The 25,708-nt window shown below is 41.7% G+C and overlaps 2 protein-coding genes across 8 annotated transcripts; one reads left to right on the forward strand and one right to left on the reverse strand.

The window, feature by feature from the left end:
- Positions 1 to 1,818: 1,818 nt before the first annotated feature.
- cep295 (centrosomal protein 295) lies at positions 1,819 to 15,785 on the reverse strand. Of its 5 annotated transcripts, none has more exons than XM_017475873.3 (25): positions 14,865 to 15,783; positions 13,737 to 13,937; positions 13,169 to 13,293; positions 12,850 to 12,943; positions 11,987 to 12,100; positions 11,629 to 11,769; positions 11,340 to 11,523; positions 10,500 to 10,673; positions 10,188 to 10,412; positions 9,997 to 10,082; positions 9,531 to 9,746; positions 9,311 to 9,393; positions 8,351 to 9,083; positions 8,068 to 8,215; positions 7,645 to 7,824; positions 6,986 to 7,198; positions 6,710 to 6,744; positions 6,385 to 6,502; positions 5,846 to 6,016; positions 4,692 to 4,856; positions 4,339 to 4,559; positions 3,590 to 3,638; positions 2,497 to 2,590; positions 2,272 to 2,371; positions 1,819 to 1,958 (listed from the first exon to the last, which is right to left on the reverse strand). In XM_017475873.3, the coding sequence occupies exons 1-25, from the start codon at positions 14,964 to 14,966 to the stop codon at positions 1,908 to 1,910; spliced, it is 4,023 nt and encodes a 1,340-aa protein (XP_017331362.1). In that variant the 5' UTR covers positions 14,967 to 15,783; the 3' UTR covers positions 1,819 to 1,907. The 5 variants fall into 5 exon arrangements, with proteins under 5 accessions (XP_017331362.1, XP_017331361.1, XP_053538699.1 ...); XM_017475872.3 differs by having other exon boundaries at positions 2,497 to 2,593; XM_053682724.1 differs by lacking the exon at positions 1,819 to 1,958 and having other exon boundaries at positions 1,986 to 2,371; positions 2,497 to 2,593; positions 7,645 to 7,806; positions 14,865 to 15,785.
- A 1,973-nt stretch (positions 15,786 to 17,758) lies between these two features.
- gjb9a (gap junction protein beta 9a) lies at positions 17,759 to 23,081 on the forward strand. 3 transcript variants are annotated; one of them, XM_017475874.2, is made up of 3 exons: positions 17,759 to 17,910; positions 19,911 to 20,026; positions 21,976 to 23,081. In XM_017475874.2, the coding sequence occupies exon 3, from the start codon at positions 21,997 to 21,999 to the stop codon at positions 22,804 to 22,806; it is 810 nt and encodes a 269-aa protein (XP_017331363.1). In that variant the 5' UTR covers positions 17,759 to 17,910; positions 19,911 to 20,026; positions 21,976 to 21,996; the 3' UTR covers positions 22,807 to 23,081. The 3 variants fall into 3 exon arrangements, with proteins under 3 accessions (XP_017331363.1, XP_017331364.1, XP_017331365.1); XM_017475875.2 differs by having other exon boundaries at positions 21,979 to 23,081; XM_017475876.3 differs by lacking the exon at positions 19,911 to 20,026 and having other exon boundaries at positions 17,789 to 17,910.
- Positions 23,082 to 25,708: the final 2,627 nt, after the last annotated feature.

The following is a 25,708-nucleotide window of genomic DNA, read 5'->3' on the forward strand; positions in this document are numbered from 1 at the left end:
ATTAACTAACAAAAGGGGGTAAATATTGTCTGTGCGATTCTCCAGGGATTACTTTAACGCATTTCGTCATAAACACCTATTGCATAACTACGAATGTGCGCATTATAAAAAATAATGTGAAGTATCAGTACAGTACTACATGGTCATGCGTGTTTATCATACCAAAGACCCTACAGACCCAGAGGCCATGGTTTAGGAAAGAAATGCCTTATAAGACATTAAATTCCTTATTTTTGTCTAAACATTTCTTGGTGGCGTGACAAGTCACAGCTCCAGGGTCTGGAGTTACCGAGTTCAACGCTGACTTACTGGGATCTGGATTACTGTCACGTCCTCCACGTCCTCTGGTTTCCTCCAGAAACTGGATTGGCCACTCTATGCATGGCACTCCGAGATGAACTGGCATCCCATCCAATGCGCATTTCCCGCCTCGTACCCAATTCTCCCGGGGATATCGTTCAGATCCACCATGAACACTGACCAGGATAATGTGTTTACCGAGGATGAAAGAATGACAACTTCCCATTCCTTTTCATATTTCTTATACTGCCTTTTCTCCTTTAGAGTTGATACATCACTATCTCCATTCTACTCCCTTTATCTCAGTCTCTTTAGATGCACATTGGAGAATTCTGCAAACGTAATGTGGAAGGAAATTTTTATTGATCTTGTGTCTTCCATTTTGCGTAGCTGCGCTGCTGAATCAGACAAATGTAGGTGTGTATATTCAAATTAGAAATAAAAACCAAAATTGTGTCTGCAAATGACGTGCAAGCGGCTGGGGGAGCCTGAACAGATCCGTGTGGCACCATATAGCACTTTCTAGTCTGAGGAATTTTCATCTGGTGCTAACAATTAGGTAATGGTCTGTCAAGTAATATCTCAACCAGGGAGGTCTTTCCATTAAGATATCATGATCAAAAGTGACAAATAATGCACTCAGACCAAGCTCCAGTGCCGGAACTGAAACATAGCCACAATCCATGGCACTAAGCAGATGCTTCTGGGAATAAGACTTAAATATAATGCTTATTTATTCCAACCTACATATGTTGGGTAATAACTTTGCCGAAATCTTGGATTTAAAGTGTCTTGGAAAGTAATTGAGAAATCACAGGGTGCCGAGATGGAGCAGATTGTTAAGGACACACAGCTAGCTTAGAAAAAAAAAATCCATTGGGCTTCAACAGTAGTGAGTCAAATGCATGCGGTTGGCATCAAGGTATAGAGCTAATTATACTTCAGCATTAATTCTCTTCCATTCCTTAACTAAAAATAATGATTGGCCTGTGTGGGAGCTACTAGCCTATTGTACTGCTCTTCTACTTAAAACATTAGAAACAGAAGCTTAAAATAGATAATACAACACCACTGGGATCATTCTGGAGTTAAGGGACTTTTCAGTGACAAACTAAGATGCTTTTTTAATACTCATTTCCAATCGGGAGTCAAGAGAAGCTCACGAACTTTAAAGGTTATCTCCATTATTCTGTAACAGATATCCTGAGAACCTAAATGGAAGCCTAACTGAAACCGGCACGGCCTTGTGAGGCTTGCTCTCAAGGAGAACAGCAAATATAAATATATCATTATATAATATCTAATATAATTCATTTCACAGATGGGCACCATGTGTCTGTTCACTACCTGAAGGTGTGAGTGTGTGTGTGTGTGTGTGTGTGAGTGTGTGTGTGTGCGCGCATGCTGCTCCGAGATGGACTGACATCACATTCAGAGTGTGCTCCTGCCTCAGAGTTCCCGGGACGGGCTCCGGATCCACGGATGAACGACGAATGAACGAGTTTGACAGACAGTGCACAAGTTTGGAAAGTAGAATCTTTTAATATATAAATTAAAATACATAGTTAGCAAAACACCAAACGTGTTTAAAATGTTTAGCAAACAGATTAGACAGGAATACGGATTATTTGTTTAGCCCTTAGTTTCTCCAAGGTTTTCTGTTGGAAAGAGGGACACAAGTTTAAGAAAAAAACAAAAAAAAGATTAAAAAAATCAACAATGAAACACACACACACACACACACACACACACACACACACACACACACACACACACACACACACACACACACACACACACACACACACACACACACACACACACACACACACACACCTGCTAAATGTACAATCCTGAATGGATCAACTGTTGCACTCTAGACTCTACAGTAAGGACAGTGTTATATATCCAGTACAGAATGTCCCCATAGTGAGGGCTGAAATTCATAAATACAGTACAGTCGCTCCTTACCGTTCTGAACTCTTTGGCTTTTTCTCGGTTCTTTGCAGAAGCGTCTTGGCAGCTGTGCAGCTCCCTCCTGTGCTCCACTTCCCCCAACTGACTGCATGACCTGTACAAAGGGCGCAGTACTCAGTACTGAATAATTCTCCTTCCATAAAATAAATATCAGATTAATTATTCTTTTTAAATTCTGATATGCAAAGTTTACTAGAATTAAGACTAATAGAAATGTACCTATCAGTAGATTGGGACATCTCTGTCTCGTCAAAGCTTTCTTGTGGAAGAGTGCTAATCGTCACCTCGCCAAGGTTCTGCAGCCTGGACACTTCTACTGAAAGAGTCAAATGTACCTCGGTATCTTTCCCCCACCTCTAGTCTACACAGCATAGAGTGAGCGGTCTGTACTGGTAAAAACGCTGCGGACTTTTTATTGTGTTTCTGGTTTCAGGAATAAGTCGTCTCCGTTCTTCCCCATGTCAGTCAACACGGCTGAACACATCTGGCTCATCACTGCTACAGTCCAACACTTTCAGAGTTTTTACTATTTTAACAATGAATAATTTTCCCGGTACTTTTTTACTGGACTCTAAAAGGTTAAAATACTAAAAGGTTATTCAATACATGGTAAAATAACTTGTACTTCAGTAATCTGTACTATGGGAACTTAAACTACAGTAATTTGTGCTTAAATAAATTTCACAACAAACTACAGTAACTTCCAGTAAGTTGTACTTTGGAACCTCGCACTCTGTAACTTGGACTCCGATAGCTTGTACTTTAGTAACTTCGGTAACATACTACAGTAACTTTGCACTTTGGTCGCTGGTACTTCAGTAATTTACACTTTGGTAAATCTGGTAACTTGCACTACAGTAATGTTTACTTCAGTAACTTTTGTAACTCACACTCTATAACTTGCACTCGGATAACTAGCACTTTGGCAACTTGCATTTAACTTATTTGTACTTTGTTAACTTCAATAAATGACACTACAGTAACATACGCCGGAGAGAACTGAAGTGTCATGCATGCTTTAAGTGTAATTTGGTAACTTTAGCAACATATACTACAGTAACTTATACTACATAATAATGTACTGTAGTGTACATAATAATGGGGTAACTTATACTACAGTCATTTGTACTTTGGTAACTTCAGTAACTTCTGCCTGGGCGAGTAAACTGTACTTCATGCAGTGTCATGCATTTTTTAAGTATGTATAGTTCAATGGCTGGAAGTCCAATCAGTTAAGCTTAAAAGATGAATATGATGAATGAACTAGAGACTTAAGCGAGTACTTAAAATACGTCAGGTGTCTTGGTCTTACCTTCGTGTGAGACCGATGCTTCTAGATTCCTTAATTCGCTATTGTTCCCCTGCAAAGGTGTTGCAAACAATATATGATTACAGAGTATACAAGGAGGTATTCGAATTTTCCCACTTTACTACAATTAACTGCTTTTAGACATGAGAATTATTATTTTTTAAAATTAATGTAGAGATCTGGAACAAATCTGCAGCAAGCATCAAACTGTAACAAAGCACCGATACTGGAGACTCCTTCCAAAAATATTACAGAAAACATCACCATATCAACAATTACACGATTGTTAAATAACAGCATGTTTATGATATTTTTAACATCTGTTTATTATTGATGTCAAGTATCATTAAAAGTTGTTTTTTATTATTATTCCTTATATTAGACTTATTTTAGAGGACTAAAACAACAGCACTAAACATTAGTTTTAAATATTGTCAAAATCCGAGTACCGATTGTTCTCACAGCACTGATGGGGATTATTTATAATGGATCAACGTGTAATATTTTAAAAACAAGTAGTTATAGTATAAATAGTTGAGTGATCTTGCTCCTTAGTTGATGGAGAGACCGACACACTGCGCTGTATCTGAATACGATTTCAGGCTCCTCAAGCACGCTCATCTCATCATCAAACTACCAGAACGACATCCCAAAGCTTAAAATGAAACAAAACAGGATGCCTCAGCACGCGTATACAGTTAAAGCAGTGAACAGCTTTACACAAAGACGGTGCTGTCTTTATGAATTCTTACCAGTGTCCATTCCCACTGAGGAACGCCTGCAGACGCAGATGATGATTGGTCATCTGTACTGGAGCCGTGTTGAGAAAATCCACAGTCAAGCCGATCAGAGGCAGTTGTGTCTGTGTTAGTGTTGGAGTCCTCCACAGGTGGATTTAATGGAAGTCGGAGAGTTGTGGAACATTCCGTCGTGTCGTTGTTTGTGATCTCAGGAGAAAGAGACTGAAAGGTATCTGATTTGATGCAAGGAAAAAAAATATTATATTATATTATATATATATATATATATATATATTTAAATGTACTGTACTATAGCTTCATACACTTGGAAGATTTGTCTTTCCTTTCCTTGTACGAGTCCTTACCCTGCATAGTGGTATTAAGGGAATTGCTGTCCTGCAGGCTGCACTGTAGCGGGAGCGTTGGTAGTTGTGGTGCTGCGAGTGTTCCAGGATCAGTGTTCTGCTCTGCACAGAAACTTAAAATTGCGTTCCAGTTTTCCGGAGCAGTTACTTCAGAGACGCTGCCTCCTAGAGGAAATAAAGCAAGGACAAATCAGAGCACAAACACACACAAACACTCACAAACACACTCACAAACACACTCACAAACACACTCACAAACACACTCACAAACACACTCACAAACACACTCACACAAACACACTCACACAAACACACTCACACAAACACACTCACACAAACACACTCACACAAACACACTCACACAAACACACTCACAAACACACTCACAAACACACTCACAAACACACTCACAAACACACTCACAAACACACTCACAAACACACTCACAAACACACTCACAAACACACTCACAAACACACTCACAAACACACTCACAAACACACTCACAAACACAGGCAAAACCCTACAAATGTACAGAACATCAGAGCAAGGATCGCAGATGACTCGTGATTGGAAGCTTGTCAAATCAGGCAGCTCGACACACACTCCAGGGTGGATAAATCAGTGGTCCAGGCGCTCTGGACAAGCCAATTTCGGGTCAAGGTTATTAGGGTTTCATTTGTAGAGAAAACTCTACCCCTTTATGATGTTCACAAAACAAAGGTTTTAATATGATACGTAGCAACGTTCAAATGCAATGCATGTCACAGTGGTGTGTATTATTTTAGTATTTTTATTTAATTTAAAAAAAAAAAGATAAGCCAGTCGTGGGTGTTTGTGTATGTAAAAGAGAGGCTGCTTTACTCCAAGTGTGTTAGACCGGGGGAGAGCTGCCTATTGGGTGAGAATACGCAAATGTCCTACTTGGATAGAAAATGGGTGGGGGATTAAAAAAAAAAACAACCTTTTTTAACTTTCAAAAAGGATTCTATCCTCTCATGTGTGTTCATAATCGTAATCAAAATCAGTGCCTATACGAACTGCCCTGAGGGAAGTGATTTGATTTATCCAGGCTTATATTGGTGAACAGTGTGTGCATAGCTGAACCTCCAGGACCTACTCTGGATAAAATGGGCACCTGCAATTATCCGTACCTGTATAAACTGATCTGAGGGATTTGTCCAGCTCTTTAGTGTATTTGTTGATGATGTGCTGCAGACTGTTACTGCAACGCGAGGAGTCTTTTGTCTCGAACAAACTACCACCACAGCAGGCGAGAGAGGCTCCAGGCCTTACAGGAAATTCATTACTGTACAAAGAAGAATCTGAAGGAGAGAGAGGGGGGGGGAGCGAGAGGGAGAGGGAGAAGGAGGGAGAGAGGGAGAAGGAGGGGGAGAGAGGGAGAGAGAGAGAGAGAGAGAGAGAGAGAGAGAGAGAGAGAGAGAGAGAGGGGGGGGGGGGGGGGGGGGGGGGCGAGAGGGAGAGAGAGAGAGAGAGAGAGAGAGAGAGAGAGAGAGCGAGAGAGGGAGAAGGAGGGAGAGAGGGAGAGCAGGACAGTGAAAGAGTAAGAGTGGAAAAACATCAAAAGGTGCATTGTCTTGTCGCATTGTCAAGGCACAGGATATAATGGGGGTGGGTGTAAGGATTTTTTTGGTGTGTGTATGTTTTTAAATGACTGAAGACATTAACATACCTGCAATGTTGAAATTGGGATCATGTTCACTAGAGAAGTAGCTGCCTGTTGAGAGGGTGGTGGAAGAGAGAAAATCTGGCACACCGGAGGCTCCATCATTTGGTAAGACCTGCTCCAGCTACACACGAGGACCATATGATTACAGCATATAGTAACTGTTCAAAAAAATACACACCCAACTATATGGCTCATTCATTCTCAAACATTAATACATACACAACGTTTATCTAATAGCCATACGAGGTAACGGGGTCAATCTGAACGGGCCACAGGAGTAGCAGAACGGTGGTGTAGAGAGCTAGGATTAGATGGAGAACACACTCACCTCCTCGACCTGCTGCTGCCCTGTAGAGTCTGTACCTGAACCATGAAATCAGAACGGACATTGAAGAATACGACCCGAATTCGGTGGTTGTTCCGTTAATACTGTTTATATGCTGATTTATAAAGATTCCAAATGCAAATAATTTCTGAAATGTAATTCCTAAATCTAATACTGGATCGCTTTTCTAATGTGAATTGCCCTTAAAGGAACATAATTACCTGCGACTAGTTATCTGTAAACGTTTACCCACACGAGTTCAGCTACCTGTGTCTTTACCTGCACGTGAAGCTGCTGACTCCAGCTGTAGCATCTCTCTCCATGACAGTTTGCTGGGTCCGCGTGTGCTGTCCTCTGACCTCATGACCACTGAGCCTAAGCTCGGTCCTTGACTGCTCTCAGAGCCCACGGCGGCTGGGGTCAAAGAGAGACTGCCGGAGGTGGAGTAATCGGAGCACTCAGCTGACGAGCTCTCCACACACACCTCGGCAGCTGAAATGAATCAGACAGACATGTACAGTTACAATCGAAATGATTCAGCCCCAGTGCAAAGCAGCTTTATTGACAAAATGTACAGACTTTTGTTCGTGATGAACAAATCAAACAAAAGCAACTGAAACAGTTCGACAGAACGAACGCTTCAAGCCGTTTCCCCAAATTCAACTGAAAATGCAATTTCTCCAGTCTCAAAATGAACACCGCTCCCAATATAATATAAATTAACAAGCTAATAATTAATAATCGGACCGAGAGCCCAATCGGAATAAACGTTCACGTGTACGCTCGAAGGGAACAGAGTGTCAATTAATAAAAATCGATATCTGACTGGACGAGGTTTCAGTAATCTTCTAAAGAGAAGAAAAGATAGTTCTGGACACCACCAGATCAAACTGGTGCACTGATGAACCGAACGAGCGAACGTGCGTATGTTTGTGTACCTGTATCCTGCATGGTAACATTAACTGGAGTGTCCACTTCCTCAATGGTGCTGAGTTTGTGCTGTTCAAAATCCTGCAGGAGGATCTGGAGCGTCCGCGGCGGGCAAGAGACCGGCGGATTCACTCGTACGCCACCGCTCGCTGACTCGAACCGAAGATGTTCTGCAGATACAGGACTTGCTATACAAATCACAATCACAGGATCAGTCAGGATTGTGCTTAGTGAAACATAACCATCAATAAAACAACTATAGGACGATAAATCAGTCGGTTAGCTAATTATCAGCCCTTCGTAAGTTGCAGTGGGAATGTCGGAGAAGGAAAAACAGTCAAACGTGTAGGACGGTGGGTACTCCGAGACCTGTGCTACAGTCTACGACATCTTGAATGAGACATGGTGTTAAATAAATATCAGTGTCTCACCACTGGACTCAAAGACTGGAGTTTGTTGGGTGTGGGCGTGGCTCTGACTCGGTGTTGTAGAGACCGGCAGGGGTTCATTACTCTTCTTATAATCCGTCACATGAGCGTCCATAACAGCACTGAAGTCCTGCGTTCCCAGTGAGACTGACTGCTCCGAACACAAAATCAGAAATATTATTATTATTATTATTATTATTATTATTATTATTTCAGGCACACACTAGCCTTTAACACAAAATATATTTTTCCTTGTCCCCCCCCCCCCCCTGCTAGTCCTTGTTACCTTCGCATGCTGTTCTCTAAGTAGCGCATGCAGGGCATCTCTGTGTTTTCGTATCCGATCTCTGACCTGCTGATTTTTCTCCATTGCTGAATCCCAACATGGCCCACGGTTCTCAACCTCTTCCTGCAGCACAACACCACGATCTGTTGAGACCTGCTGAGAGATCGGAGTGAGGTGTGCGGGCGGTGCCGGAGAACGCCTGCTTCGCAGATACTCCAGGAACACGGCAGGGGGCAGTAGAGGAACTTCTTGAAGCTCTGATGTTCCATCTGAAAACCTCTTGTCTAATGAGGAGCTGTCTGCTGGTTGTGGAATCGAAGCCAAGCCATCCTCCTGCACGAGGCGTGAGTGAGAGATACTGATGGGTGCGGAGATAGGTTGTGCATGGGTGTCTGGTTGTGTGGTTCGGGCGGGGCTGGGACCAGGTAGAGGAGGCTGAACGAGCAGTGTTGGGTCTGGACAGACGACGACGTTGTGGCTTTGTTTTTTACTCGCTGCTGGCGTCTCACGAGGGGTGGGAGAGCCAGCGTCTTTGTTTGAAAGGTGTGTGATTGCAGTCGAGAGTGTCCCGTGAGGCAGAGAAGGAAAAGAGCAAACGGTTTCCTCATTAGCTGAACGTGGTGGTGGTTGTGATTGTCCTGCTGCCATGGAAACAGGAGCATAGCGCATCTTCAACGCTTGCTTGTATTCCTCAAGACTCAGACAAGCGTCATCGATAGTCTTCTTATGAAGTCTAAAACACACAAACGCACAGCTTTTAACATGTCCATCATGCTACATAACACCAAGACAAATCACATGAAAGCAATGACTTTTTTTTTTTTTTGCAAATTATATAAAAGTCCTCAGAAAAAGAAGAAGAAAAAAAAAAAAACATCATCTCTATAGGATGCGTGTAACTGGAGAAATTCCGTAGCGCTGAGAGAGAGAAGCGCTGCTCATCATCACATGCAAACTAACCGGTTCTGCTTCAGGAGTCTTTGCTGATACTCTTGGAGTCTCTGTATGTGCATACTGTCTGATAGAGCGGCCGACGCCTTCACCTGGTCAGAAACGAGCAAGAAGGTTTTCCACTCGAACGCACAATACGATCATTTCCCAGTAAGAAATGTGTTCCCATTACGAATAAAACAATGTAACCAGTTTGCACATATCCTTAAATCCTAGCCTAAAAGCCCACCTCAGGTGAAGGTTTGGAAACCATTTCCTGTGGTGGTGGAGGTGGTGTTGGCATTTCCTGTAAACTACACATCCCAGAAGGCACTTGCAGAGCATCCTGTAGCCTCTGCCTACACAGCTGTGCCTCCTCTAGCTGAAGCTCCAGACGCCGCCGTTTCTCCTCCAGCTCCTGTAGCAGGGCAAACTGTTCCTGTTGCTGCCTCTTCAGCTCCTCTTCCTGGACGAGAGAGAAACCCGAAGAACACGTCAACACGAATGGGGAGACTCCTGCTGCTTGCGGTACAGTCAGGAGCCTTATCCTGACTTATCGGTGAAACCGATATTAAAAAACCGATGTCCGATTATGGAAAAATGCTTAAATATTGGGGAAAATATCTGTAAAACCGATTACCGGTCGATCTCTAGCTACAACCAAACATCATTGGGTTTATGAACAAAACCAAGCACACGTTCCACCTTCCACTCACCCTCGCTCTCCTGTCCATTTCTATGTTCTGGTCATCGGGCTGCAGCACGGGTCCAGACACAATGGAGTCTTCACTCAGCTTGGAATCTGAGAAAAGGAGGGGAATAAACAAAAAAACAAACCAAGCTAGATTCTCCAGCAGATTAAATGTTAACGATACCAACACAGGTGAAATAAAACAAGCAGACTAACTATTTTCTGCCACTGATGTGTCAACTGTGCCTTCTTCCAGACTAGAAGCTTGCTGCCATTCCACATTGCTCGGTGATCCACGTTCACTGATGGTGTTCTCCACTCCGACCCTTCCTTGCCCTACTGCAGGCTCCCTCCTGCTCCACTCGTCCCTCTGAGTCCTGATGCGACCCAGCAGCCTCCTCAGAGCCATCCTACCCGTACCCTCTGCAGGCACTGAGGACCCTAAAAAAACATCCACCAGAGAAAGGTTAATACTTGTCGAAATAACAATTCACTGTACATAAATGAAAGAAATTTTTATTTCCTCACTCATAGACTGGCTTTGAGAAGCGTCTTCATCATCCTTCTCACATGGTGTCTCCTTGGGTTCAAGGGTCACATCCAGGTCCAGGTCACATTCATGTCTGCTGTCAGTTTTAGAAGACGGAACAGGAGGAGGAAGAGGCTCGGACACCGACTGAAGCCCCAAGTCGTCTCTGATCTCTGGAAAAGCATCAAACCAGTCAGATTTTACTTCTGAAAACTGAAATCGATTTATTATACGTACACACACCTCAACACGTCACACGAATAATGATGCATTTAATATACTCAGTATTACCACAGAGCGTAGAGTTCTCCAATCTGACCTGTCAGAAGAGGTTGATTAGCTTTCTATAACACACTTTTATGTTAACGTGCTTGACTCTAATTACGTTAGCGTTTCTATAGCAACAGCTAGTTATGCTCAACATACGATGTATACACACAAATTTGTGTTGTTATTCAGCGAGGAGAAACGCTGAATACGATATGTCCTGGCGAAGTTTTCTGTGTTTTATTTATATCTTATCTGTATTTATTACGCTGGTAACATGACGAGCTTGCTGAGACTTGCTGATGGGATGACGGTTTATAGCTTACGCAATAACAGGATAGTGCAGTCTCAAAAATCTTCCATAACATTAAACGTGAATGTAAACGGATAAAAATTATTCCATGTCGTACAGCAAATACGTTCAAATTGGAGAGGAATCTTGTCGAAGTGGGAAAATTAAGGACGTGTCCCGGCTAGTTTTTTATTTATTTTTTTAAAAGGCTTGCTGCATTTTAATGACGTAATAATAATAATGTTATGGGGAAAACACACTGGAGGAACGGCTCGTCTACCTTTATCCTCAGTGCACAAGTCCTGAAAGGCAATTTCCAGGTCTCTCTGCTGCTCGGCTCTCATGTCATCACGTCTGTAGAGCGGTTGGAAGATCTGCGCTGGCATGCTGTTCACCACGTGCCTGCGCCGCTGCATCTCGGCCTGCTGCAGCCGCTCCAACTCGCACAGCAACCTCGCGTTGTTCTTCCCAACACACACACACACACACACATTATTTAATTAGAATGATCTGGAGACTTGACATGCATTCGTGTCCATTTAAAGAGGGACACGTCTCGCTTAGATCACCTGTATGCCTTTTTCCTTACGAAGAGCATGGTCTCCTCGAAGTCGTGCCCGCTCAAGTTGTTCCTGCCGATCACGGACCTCATCTTTCTCCAGCTCCTCCAACCGCCGAGCCTCCAACGCTGCTGCCTCCTGGGCATCCGACTGCAGGAATAAGAACCGTCAACCAAGTGTCAGAGAAGGAATATAAAGCCTGATCTCAGCCAGTGGACTAACAGGCAACAGATATGAAGATTATGATAAAGCATTCATAAAGCAGGAGTCTAGTTTTAATTCCCTGCAAGAACAAAACGTCTGCACAGAAGGATTTTGTTCGTCAGTTACTCATCACACCTACAGAGACACGAGCACGTGCGTGTACCTGGACGGTATCCGTTTCTCTGTCCACTGCGGTCTCTGGGATGTGGTGGTGTGTGACGGAGTAATGTTCCACTTTGGACACTTTGGGTTGTAGGGGAATCTGAATCGCAACACTCTGATAAAAACAAACAAGGGCAGAAAGAGGACAAAACATTTATTATTTGCTCTTTCATCCATCAATTTGTAAAGCAAGCAAGCAAGCAAACAAACAAACAAACAAACAAACAAACAGTTTGGCCAAAAATGACAAATTGTCACAAGCCAAGACACATTTAGTGTTGAAGAAACGTTCACGTCTTCAGTTTGACTAATGCAGCCAACAAGTGAAGCTTACAGCTACCAATTTACACGCACTGTCCACTTTATTAGGAACAAATGCACATTCATGTAGTTCTCTCATCATGCGGCAGCAGCAGTGCAGAAATAATCACGCAGATACACGTCAAGAGCTTCAGTTAACGTTCACAGCAAACATCAGAATGAAGCATCAGCTCAGTGCCTTTAACTGTGGCGTGGTTGTTGTCAGTTGTTGGACAGCGAGTGTATCATGCCGAAATCAAACGCTTGATGCCATTAATAATAATAATAATAATAATAATAATAATAATAATAATAATAATAATGAAAGCAGTTCTATGTATTAATAAAAGACACCTGTATTAATTACACTTCAATATACAGATCAGATTAAAAACAGTATTATCTATCATCCGAACTATGTCTAACTTACGTTTCTGCCTTTAAATGTAGGCTCATGCTCATGCCTTCTACCCAAGTCTAACGCTGTCTAGATACTAAACTATGTTCTGAGGAAGAAATCTGTCTATAAGGTGGCTGCGTGTTCAAGGATTGTTCAAGCTGTACCTCTATGGGGTCAGGGGCTGAGTGAGGAAGGCTGGCGATTTTTGCTGCCCTCTCCTTCTCCACCATCAGAGCCTTCTTCCGTGCGTCGACGTGTCTGTGTTAGAACGACATAGAACAACGTCTGCTGTTAATACCCCTTTATTCAACGCACGACACGGATTACAATGTGCTTCAGTCCCAGCTGTCATGTGCAGAAAAAAAAAAACACTTGCTCATCTCAACGGTAATCAACGTGTCATTTTTAGGAAAGAGAAAGAAACAGCTCGGTGAGGTGAACCGGTGAAAGCGACATGTCTGCCGAAAGCGACATCTATCTTACCGATTCCGCTGCTCCGCTTCAACCTGTCTTTGGGTGATGAGGTTTTGGAGAGCCTTCTGATGCCTCTCTGCTGCCCGTGTGTCGTCCTGCTCCTTTTTCAGAGCCAGAGCTTCCCGATTCGGCTCCTGTACACAAGTACACACGTTTCAAACACGCTAAACTGTTAAAAGCAAACACATTCCCGATGACGGTAGCAGCTTGCGTAAACGTATTACACAAATAATTAGCAGCACCACCACCAAAATAAAAAAAAGAAAAAAAGCTCTGTACTTAACTTATAGCTTAACAGACTATTTAGCTAGCTTACATAGTAACACATTTCCTTACGCAAAACATACTTATTGTACGCTGGAAATCGTCTCATAGGACATTCTCAATCAGTATAAACAAATGAATCGTGAGGCTGTTATAAGATTAGTCAGGACACCGTTGGGTTTCTGTGTGTAGAGTATCAAGACTGTAACTCGGCTTTGTTTCAGACCACGTCACAGATCTTTCTCGTGGATTGATATCAGCAGATTTTAAGCCTGCCACTGGAAGGCACGGACTGTGTTCTCTTTCCACTCACGTTTTGTTTGGCACTGCGGTGACCCTGACCCACATCTTGGAGGTTTTCCTTGTAGAGTTTCTCCAGGGTTTGTATTCTCTCTCCTCTCTGCTTTTGCCACTCATCCCGGAGCGTCGTGGCGAGACTCTGCAGCTCTCTCTCTCGCCTCTCCTGCACTTCACGCCGTACCTGCAGCGCAATGTAGCGCTCCTGTTCCCGTACCTTCAGTTCAGAAACAAAAACAACGTTTATTATACAACGCCGTTGACATGTAAGCAAACAGAATGAGGAGTCTATGAGTAAATCTGGGTGAGATTAGGGGCTGGGGGAGATTTCAGTGGTACTGCATGCACTTCTGTTTTGCTGGCAATCTGTCAGTCAAATTAAATATCGTGATCCGTATCGTGCATCATAGGCATGTCATCAGGTACCGTAAAGAGATGATATTTGATGAACTGATGGCATTTTCAGACCCTTTCGGCAATAGATAGGTAGATAGTTGAGCAGTAGTGCATTACAGGCTGTTTCAGTATTATTTTCACGCAGGCCAAAAGAAACGAGGCTACGGGTCTTGACACGTGAAATAATTGGTGAAAACTTTTTGCACTATTACATAAACATGCTTCAGGCAGTTAGGTTAGTACTGGTGAGACAGACAACTGAATTTTAGTCTTTTTAGATAAACACACAGACAGATAACTGAACTGAACACTTTTAGGTAGACCAATGGATGGATGGATGGACAGACCAACAGACAGACAGACGAATAGATAGATAGAGAGGTAAACTGCACAATGTTAGGTATATGGACGGATGGACAGACAGATAACTGAACTGCACAATTTTAGGTATACAAATGGATGGATGGACCAACAGACAGAGAGATAGATAACTGAACTTCTCATTTTAGACAGACAAACAGACAGGTAGATAGAGAGATAGATAACTGAATTTACTCTTTTTAGACAGACAGACAGATAGGCAGATAGAGAGATAGACAAACAGATAGATAGACAGACAGACAGATAGCGAGACAGACAGATAGATAGATAGACAGATAGATAGATAACTGAATTTGCTCTTTTTAGACAGACAGACAGACAGACAGACAGACAGGACACTCTTGTGAATGTAGCATTACTAACTCACTTGCTGTAATCTCAGTTTTCTTCTTCTCTGCACTTCTTCTCGGATCAGTTTCTCCTCCTCATTAGGACTCAGTCGACTCACCTTGGTACTTTTTCGTTTCATCCTCCAATATTTATTCTGATGAGCTTTAATTGTAATCACTTTAATTGCAATTTAAAAAAGCTTTAATTGTAATTGTAATCACTCAGTTGTGTGACTCGCAATCTAGTTTATCTTGAACTGTGGCTAATCCGCTGGAATCGGGTTGTTTAGTTTAGCAAATCATCTCTCCGTGGCTCTCCGACTGGTGTGAACCTACATTAAAAGGGCTGGTGTATAAGATATACCTGACAGTAGGAAATACCTGACAGTTGCGTTTGCTGAAAATCCATGGCAACGTGTCTTTTGAACTCACCGCCTATCCAAACTGGGTTTGACAGTTAAATAACTTGCGTAGCTACCTGGGTTACCAGATAAGCAAGACAAACTCACTGTCAACCCATATATTAAACTGCAATATCGACACTAAAATGTAACGTTTCATTTTAATTAACATTCAAAATATATTACCATTATATGCTACAGTTACCTTTTTAGCAATGAAATTATTAATCTAACGCGCGAAAAAAAAGTTAAGTCAACAAGCGCTGACACAAATTTGCACTAGATACGGAACACTATCTGGCAACCCAAGAATCTTCGCCACCGTATCAACAATAGTTTATCTATTTCCGGTTGTCAGTAAGCTAGCATATCACATCAAAAATAATTCGCCGTAGCTGATCAGTGACTACTGATTAGGTTAAACACATAATTTTAAAATACATATATTATTTTGTTTGAATGTAGTCTTTGTTTTAATCCACGCCAGGAACTAATCCACAACAGAGGTTCTTCCGTTTTGAATAGACCGCCTGTTCCTTTCTCCAAGATGGCGGCTCAGAGCTAGCGCAGCTGTCTTCTTCCTCGATTTGAAGGTGTTTAAAGGAGTTCTACCGCCACCTGGTGGACTGGATGTTTCGCTGGGGCCCCAACAGCCCAACACCAACAACACATACACTTAAATGAAACAATTTATTTTCTCCGTCTATATAGAAGATGTAGGTCTTTATAAGTCTTCGTTTTTACAAATTAATATTTTACATATCTTTTTGTCTCCTTTTTTATTTGATTTGATTATAATAATATTTAAACAGGACCAGGATTGAATCCCTGTTGTGGCTAAGAGCATGACCTAGTGGCCGTAGATTGTTAGTACAACACCTTATTAACGCCTGTTAACTGAATAGTGATAGCCGAGTTAGCTGTGTAAAACAAAGCTATTTATTGAACACATTAATTAAATTTTATTTCTATAGCGCTTTTATAATTACTGTAGATATGATCACAAAGCAGCTTTACAAACATCCAGATGTAGATTTCTATTTGGTTTGTTAATGAGCACGCCAGAGGTGAAACTGGGGAGGGAAAACATCCTGAGACCGCATCAGGAACAATCCTTGAATGGAACCAAAGACAAAGAGCAGATTGTGAATAAGAATCCTGGCACAGATATTCCGATCAGCCGTGACAAGGGAAGTGAATATTGTTGATTATCTCGTTACAGTGGCGGGATATATTTATTAGCCAGCAAGTGAACAGTCAGTTCTCAAAGTTGACATGATGGAAGCAGGAAAAATGGGAAAGCGTAAGGATCTCCCAAACGGAAGGTCTTGTGGGGTGTTCACCATATGCGGTGGTTAGTGCCTACTAAAAGTGAACCAAAGAAGGACCAACAGTGAACCAGCAGCAGCTTACCTGGGGAAGAGATGGCACCAGGATGCACTATGGGAAGAAGGGAAGCCAGGCGAGGCAGTGTGATGCTCTGGGCAATGTTCTTCTGGGGAAACTTTGGATTCTGGCGTTCATGTGGATGTTACTTTGACACATACCACCTACCTAAACATTATTGCAGACTGAGTACACTCCTTCATGATAACGGTAATATCAGTGACCTCTTTCAGCAGGATAATCCTCCCCGACACACTGCAAAAATTGTTCAGGAACAGTTTGAGGAACATGACAGAGTTCAAGGTGTTGACTCGACCTCCAAATTCCACAGATCTCAATCTGACAGAGCGTCTGTGGAATGTTCTGGACAAACAAGTCCGATCCACGGAGGCCGACCTCACAATTTACAGGACTTAAAGGATCTGCTGCAAACGTCTTGGTGCCAGATACCACAGCACACCTTCAGAGGTCTTGTGGAGTCCACGCCTCGACGGGTCAGAGCTGTTTTGGTGGCACAAGGGGGAGCTACACAATATTAGGCAGGTTACCCATTTGTAGTATGGAGGTGAGATTATTTACAGAAGCAAGGGTGAGACTTATTATACTCGAATATTGCTACGAATACATCTTTAGCTACATTTATTTCATTATTATTTTACATATCTACAAAGTACTCAGTACTTATCGATTGATAGCACTGAAAACACTTTTTTAACGCTTTGACATTTGTTGATATCGCCAAAATTTGGAAGATATTTGGAAGAGGACCCATTTTAGATGCAAAATAAATAAATAAATAATCATCTTCTGTTGCAGCTTTGCCTCTGGTTAGTCCTCACATGATCTAAACACAGTGGCCACCACGGCAAGGGAATCTGCGTGGAATAAACTGCTCATTTAAAGCCTATGAAGTGATTTCACCCTTCATCTTGTCCGAGCAGTCATAAATACCACTGATTGGCCCTTTAAAGCCCTGTGACTGCTTTTATATAACTGTGTGTACATTCGTTCCAGCTGTGTTTAGTACGGAGATGAGATGGTGGTGTGTTTGTTCCTCTAGGATTTGTTCTAAGGCCTGGTCTTCCTGCGCCGCATCATCTTGTGTAAGACGACACCTCATGCATACGAAGCACCACCCTGATCTCTCTCCACGATTAGGAAAACCGTCTAATGGCCGCGTGATTTCTATTTAGGTGTACGCTCTCGGATCAGGTTCGACCGGATTTCTGTTCATGCAAACGTACAGTCTGAGGTCTGCGTTCAGCTGCAGCACAACTTTGGTGTGGTTTACGAGAACGTAAGTGTCAATTAAAGTATTTCTTTTAGGAAGGTTCTAGGAATCTGTATATCATACCTATCAGTCTGATGAGGTGTGTGTGTATGGGGGGAAAAAAGTTAAGTTTTCAGTACAATGTAAATGCTGTACTTCACAGTAAATTATCTATAACGTACAAAAAAACAACCAAGATTTATTAAACAGTTAATTTACATGTTGGAAACGTAATACACGGTAAGATTATCTTACTATAATAATAATCATCATCATCATAATAATAATAATCATAAGATAACATCAGAAATAATGTACGTTTACGTTTCATTATATAGGTGTGTATGTGTGTGTATACTTGGGAATGTTTGGCATCCTAAGAATTAAAGTAAATAATAATACAAAAAAAATGTAATACATAAACAAACACATTATTTTCAGAAGTCAGTTGCAGTAATAATGATATTAAGACAAGATCATATGATTTCTTTTCTAAATAATAGTGCAGAAAGTGTCAATTAATAAAGCCTGAAACTAAAGATCCTCTTTATACAGAATGAATCACAGTCGCACAGATTTGCATACACACTATTCGTTCTGTTTCATACTTCCTGATTCCTGTGTTTCCAGATAAATCATGAATGATTAAAAGTATAACACCTAGAATACATAATGCTGATTTAATGACTTCAGTGTACTGTAATGTGATCAGTCAGCTCCATCATCATCATCATCATCATCATTATTATTATTATTATTATTATTATTATTATTATTATTATTATTTCATCACTCCAGAAACAGCAGTTTTGAAATCTGATCAGTTCTGAACAGTTATCAGTTCTATTGTTTATATATAAATTAACGGAGTTACTACATTATTAAACATATGTTTCATATGTCTGGAATTTTAAAAGGACTTTAGTTTTACTTTAGAAAAAAAAAAAAAAAAAGAAACCCAACAGATCATACTATGAGAACAACGCTGACATTTTGAACCTTGTATAAAACCAAAGAATTTGGATAGCAGAGCAGATAAGTGTGTTTATGTGTGTGTGTGTGTGTGTGTGTGTGTGTGTGTGTGTGTGTGTGTGTGAGAGAGAGAGACTATACTCAAACATTTCCCATCTTCTCAAGACTCGTTCATGCCAGTGTATTATACTGCACTCTAGAGAGAGAGAGAGAGAGAGAGAGAGAGAGAGAGAGAGAGAGAGAGAGAGAGAGAGAGAGAGAGAGAGAGAAACCTGTATTGTTAGTCTTTTTCCATTCAACAAATACTTTCTATTTCTACTTCTACTTCTATTCATGCTTCCGTGACGTGACTCCGATTCGTATTGTGCTTTTTTTTTTTCTTACACGTTTGCATACAAACTTCATGACTGTGTTTGGGTTTATACGGGACAGTTATCTTAACATAGCATACTGAAATACTAATGTGTTCTTTACACACCAGGAACTACAATAGCGTATAACCTTTATTATTATTATTATTATTATTATTATTATTATTATTATTATTCCTTTTATAGTATAGAGAGTTCAGTTCATTTCTATAAAACACAAATGCTTTTTATGTAAACCAAATCTAAACTAAACTCAAATATCTATCGATGTCTAACATGGTAATTAATAATATGTATAAATGTATGTCTATACTTTTTAAGGGTTTTAGACATTTCCTTTCTATCCACTTTAAACATGAGTATTATGGTTGTATTTCTTTCCTTGTTTATAACAGTCTTAGTTTAAAAAAAACAAAAAAAAAACCCAACTCAGTGCGTGTTTGAAGCGTATGACACAACCATTTGAAATGAAATTCGGGCTCATAGGACGTGGTGCTGTTCATTACCGAGTGCCGCACTTTGATTTTTTTCCACCATCAAAGTTTACTCTCCAATGAGTTCACGACTCCTTCATGACTCTGGCAGGAGTACTGTTAGGAATAACAATTCCAGAGCAAAATAAATTCTTGTGCTAACACTCAACAAGCCTGGGCTAGTCTAAGGCAGTTGTCCTACTGTGCACAGGATCTGCATGGAGGAGTCATCAGAAGGAAACCTTACTCGCGACCACGCAAGCTGAAGCTTTTGGAACGACCCTCACAGCCCACTGACTTCAACATCTTAGTGTTCTGCACGGAAGAGTGGGTGAAAATTAATTTTGTTTACTTCTGTTTGCTTAAATCAACAAAAAAATCTACAAAATGTGTCATTTAGCCAATGTTATGTGTAAACGTTATGCTGGCGTTAACCTACATAAGAGCACAGGTAGCGTCATTTACCCACAGTACGCTGTCTTCCTTGTCCTCTGAAATCTTCTTCCTCCAGTGTTTTGTGTGTTTTCCTGAACTAATGTATGACTCCCTCAGTAAAGAGAACTTGTTACACAATAATGAGTTGTGTTTGGACAGGTGAGTGTTGACTGGTGACTCATACAGAAAAAGGGATGTTCACAGTGCGAGCTGTGCTAGGGTGCTAAAAGTTTTGTGAAAGTTCACCTGAATTGGAAAATGTGTTCATGATTGTCTAATGATTGTCGGTAATACGCATACTACAGTTGCTTACCTTAAAAATCCCAGAAATATCAATATACAATTATAAGAAATTGTATACTGATATCTGATATTAAAGCTAACAGTCATTAGTCATAACCTACACAGTCATTAGTCATAACCGACAGTCGAGCACTTTTTTTTTTTTTCCAAATTCTTCCCACAGCTAGCACTTCAGCGCTGTATGTAGACCAAACTGTAAAAACAGTTTTTCATCGTTTTGATACAAAACGCAGTGAGTGAACGCTTCTGCGTCCAGCACGACGACGTGTCTGTAATAAGACTCCCGTGCAGCCTGATTCACAAACACGTGAAACGAAGTGATGTGCTAAGCTGCGTGTCTGTACAAGGGGTGGAACAACACACAGATGATATCTGAACAAACAAATGTGTTCTAAACAGAAACCGATATGAATAGGATGAGCATTTATTTATTTATTTATTTGAGAAAGTTTTCCAGAAGGGTTCACAGGGCTAAGGGTTGAGGCTAGAAATGGACACTGGGACTCTGATACAACAAAACAAGTCAGAAAAATAATGCAGCGTATTGAAAAGAAAAAGATGCATTAAAACATGCTTAGTAACTGCCTGTTCATGACGGTTTAAATCATGCTAACAATTTGTTTATATTTTTAAAAATAGAACCAACTAGGGGGCACGGTGACTAAATGGTTAACACGTTTGCCTCGCACCTCCAGGGTCAGGGGTTCGATTCCCCACCTTGCCCTGTGTGAGCAGGGCAAAACCTTAGCATGCTCTCCCTATGCTTTGTGGGTTCCCTCCCCCATTCCAAAGACATGAATCGCATCGCTAAATATTCTGTAGTGTGTGTGTGTGTGTGTGTGTGTGTGTGTGTGTGTGTGTGTGTGTGTGTGTGAGGGATGGGTTGGCACCTGTCCTTGCCTTGTGCCTCGAGTCCCATGGGATAGGCTCCAGGCGCTCCTTCGTAGGATAAGCGGTACAGAAAACGGAAGGATGGAACCAAATAAATTTGAGAATATCACAGGCAGGTGCAAAAAAAAATCCACTGTTTCTGGAGACAAAGTGATCTAGTTCATGTTTACTTAAACAAATGCATGCAGTTTAGGCTGCGTCCACTTGGAGGTTAAATCTGAACGCAGATACAGATCCGGATATTTGAAGCACTAAACAGAAACAGATCTGCGCATTGGGTTACTAGTTTGTAAGGAGAGAGGTATGACGAGTTTCCCGTCAGCGTGGCTGTGACTAATGCTCATCACTCTCTCACACACACTCACTCTCACACACACCTGTAATAAGTCACAGTGTGTATCCAAATGGGAAAAAACAATAATGGCTACACCATTTGACATTTTCAAGCTTACTTAATGGTTTTTAATGTTAAAATGTTTTTCAACACATCAAACCAATTTAAAGAAGACGACTGCTACTGTGAAAGTTCTGTTTTTGCCGATCATGTTTAGTTTCTGAAGCCAGGATGGAATGTACACAGTTTTATTTGCATCTTAATATTTGTACTTCTCTCCTCCCCCCCCCCCTCCCCCTCTGTGTGTGTTTAGAAGAACTGACCCAGATTGGGGATGAACTGGGCAGGACTGCAGATCCTCCTCAGTGGGGTGAACCAGTACTCCACCGCTTTCGGGCGTGTTTGGCTCTCCGTGGTGTTCGTGTTCAGGTTGTTGGTGTTCGTCGTAGCAGTGCAGCGCGTTTGGGGCGACGACTCGAAAGAGTTTGTGTGCAATACAAAGCAGCCTGGCTGCACCAATGTGTGTTACGACAGCATCTTTCCCATCTCCCACATTCGCCTCTGGGCTCTGCAGCTCATCTTCGTCACCTGCCCATCCCTCTTGGTGGTGGCTCACGTCAAATTGAGAGAAGAGAAGGACAAAAAGTACACAAAACTACACAAGGGTGAACATCTGTACGCCCGCCCAGGGAAAAAGCGAGGTGGGCTGTGGTGGACCTACATGCTCAGCCTTTTCTTCAAAGCGGGGTTCGACGGTGCCTTTCTCTACATCCTCCATTACATCTACGACGGCTTCGACATGCCACGTCTCTCCAAGTGCTCTCTGGAGCCGTGTCCGAACACGGTGGACTGTTACATCTCGCGGCCTACGGAAAAGAAAGTCTTCACGCTCTTCATGGTGGTTATGACTGCATTGTGCATTCTGATGTGCATCTGTGAAATGTGCTATCTGGCCGTAAAGAAAATACACAAAGCACTAATCAGGCGAATGGTTAACGGAAAGGTGGCTTGTGAGCACCACGACGCTACAGATCATGCAAATCAAAGACAGAAACGTAGAATAGATCCCACCCTCACCAGTGTGGAAAACCTTAGCTTGCTAAAACAAACAAAGCCATCTCCGGAAAAAAAAAGTGCCATCTAGTGAGTCATGAATATATAATTTCATAATTTCCAATTATAAAGTCGGATAACAGTGATGGACACGAGGGGGATTAGTCAACACTTTCCACAGAATGTATAGCATTTAAGTCATTTAATTCAGCGACTGTAGGGTTTCAAGTTAAGGGGGGTGAATACTTATGCAATTACTGTATACCCCTTATAGGGAGGTATATAAGCCTGAAATCTATTGTAGGTCAAAACTCAGGTAAATTGTATATAGTCTAGTCACAATAAATAAGATGTTTTATGAGCAAATATGAATTTTATTTAGATCCATCGTTGGCTTAAATAACCGTGTAAACTTTCTCACCAGCGCCGCAGGATGTTATTTACCGTACTGCTTTTGTTCCACCGAGAGGTAGTGGAGATACATTTGGAAGTGCAGAGCTCACCTTCCGCAGGTAGTTGTGTCACGCTGCGCTGTGAGAAGCGATCGTGGAACCGCAGGAGGCGCGACAACCGTCACGAGATCCTCGAAAAGATCCGCGACCATAACAGAAAATATAGTGCGTCGTTTTTATCCCTTTATAACTACAGTTACTGCACACCTGACTGTTCCGGATACGTCTCTCAAGGATTTTCATACTTGTATTTGGTGAAAGAATGAAAATCCCTGCTTATTTCACTTCGTTCGCACGGCCGTGTTCGGTCAGGAACATCTGGAATATGCCTCTACAGCGCGTTACAACAGAAACAAAATCTTCATTCAGGTACCGCTGTCCCGCGTAGCGTGGAACGTAGACTTCTATAAACAGGAGGCTGAAACCTAAACCGTGAGCTCGTGAAGAGTGTCCATCATCAGATCCCTCACGTCGTTTCTATCAGACGCTCCGAAAGTCTTTCTTTCTTACACGCCTTTCAATCCGATCCAGCCTACTCGACATGATAGACTTTCATTTGTTACATAAATCTCACCTCTTGATCTTTCAGTAACGAGTAAAATCCTCCTACACATTTTATTGTGCGCACACACACACACACACACACACACACACACACTTTAATACCAAGTGCAAAAATCCATAGCATCGCAATCAAATCTGTCCCTATTTTACAGGCAATATTAATATTTATAAGAAGCCTCAATAATCCCCTAATCAGTGGTGGTTTAGTGGATGAAGTGAAGGCACACAAAGAGCCATATGAAGCATGACAAATCAATACATCGCACTGACCAGAGAGCACAAAAGCACAAAAAAAAGCCCACTCACTGAGTCACCCACTCAGCTCAGCTCCTCCTACACATGTGCCCTAGCTTTGGCTCACACACATGAACACACTGAAGCAGCCCACACAAAACACACACACACACACCATCACAGAGCCAACATTTTCCCTCCGAACCACTTTCTTTTGTCGTCTTCACCACTTTCTGGTTCCTAATAGAAAAGACGTGTTTTTTTTTTCTCTTTTCCAAGAGGTGTAAAATCTGCAACTAAAAGATGATTTACAGCAAAATGGCTCTCTCTCGTATCACTTATAAAATGGAGATGTCTTGAGTTAATGGTCATTTCTAAGTAGTGGAACACCTGAGCATCACAACTGGGTTAAGAGTCTGACCTCAATCTGAAGTTCGTCTCGAACACAGCCGCAGGATTCGCAACTAAAGCCAAAATAAATTAACGCCGCACCCTGAGAATCAGGGTTACACTGCCATGGAGCATAGCGTGGAACAGATGGAAGAGATCACACTGAGCGCAATGTGGGCTGCTGAGAAGCAACAAAAGGTACCAGCGAGTCACGGACAGCGCTAGCACAAACAAAAGCGCATGATATCATTTGTTCTGACCCATCTGTGTTTTATACTGGTGCACAATGCAGTACATTTTTGGCCTCATTAAGGGTGAACTAATTAATTTGTCTTAAAATAGGCCTATTTGGCCACCCGCATTACCCACTCATGTCCTCCCTTCATATAATACACATGAGAAATCATATCTTTCTAGGCCATGGGACAGATGGAGAGAGAAGCTGAAGACAAGAGAGAGAGAGAGAGAGAGGGAGAGGAAGAGGAAGAGGAGGAGGAGTGAGGAAGAGGGGTGGTGTTACAGCACACACAAGATTTCCTGTCAGATTTTCAGCTAGGGGGAAAAAATAGCTACAGGAAAGAGTCCAATATATATTTCCGGCCTTTCACAGTTGCTTTATTGACAGTGGAGTACAATAATGCGTTTCTATTGCCTTGTTGATATGCTTACAAGTAAAACTTACCACTCGGTAAATATTTGCGGCTGGCGAGTTGTGCGAACGGAACTCAGCAAACATTTTCAGCAGCACTGAATGTCATCATTTATACTGTAATTAAAATACATTTTTAAAAAATCGTTGTTCGGGTCACTCATTCAGAAATCAGCACACTAACATAAAGCATTAATACTTGCCCTGCACTTATATATCCTACATAGCAAATATAGTATGATGATTGATTTTTTTTTTTTTTTTTTTACAAGACATTATACTGCGCTAAATTTTGAGCTTCGAACAGTTTTAATTACCTCCGATGAAAACCCTTATAGTAAATATCACAATCACATCAAACTGCCACTAGAAACTGCCAGATTGTTCAGTTAAATATGATCCACATAAGCAACAAAATAAATCAAGCTAACAAATCTAAGCAACCCACAATTACATAGGTCTAGAAAGTACAATTACTGCTTAAATAGGAGACCTATAGTGTGCGTGAGCAGGGACGTGGACTTCCGGAACACTTCTCTACCTGATTACCATTACAGTACCGAGAGGTCAGGCTTCTAAAACGAGTGCATCTGCTTTAGTCACTGTGAGAAGAGTTGTTAGGACACAGATTCCATCTCCATGTGTGGCTCTGCCCCCCGAGTGTGCTGTGAAGACACCCCGGCATTATTCTGCGCACTAGCACT

The sequence above is a fragment of the Ictalurus punctatus genome, chromosome 9, assembly GCF_001660625.3.
Source record: "Ictalurus punctatus breed USDA103 chromosome 9, Coco_2.0, whole genome shotgun sequence".
Lineage (NCBI taxonomy): Eukaryota > Metazoa > Chordata > Actinopteri > Siluriformes > Ictaluridae > Ictalurus > Ictalurus punctatus.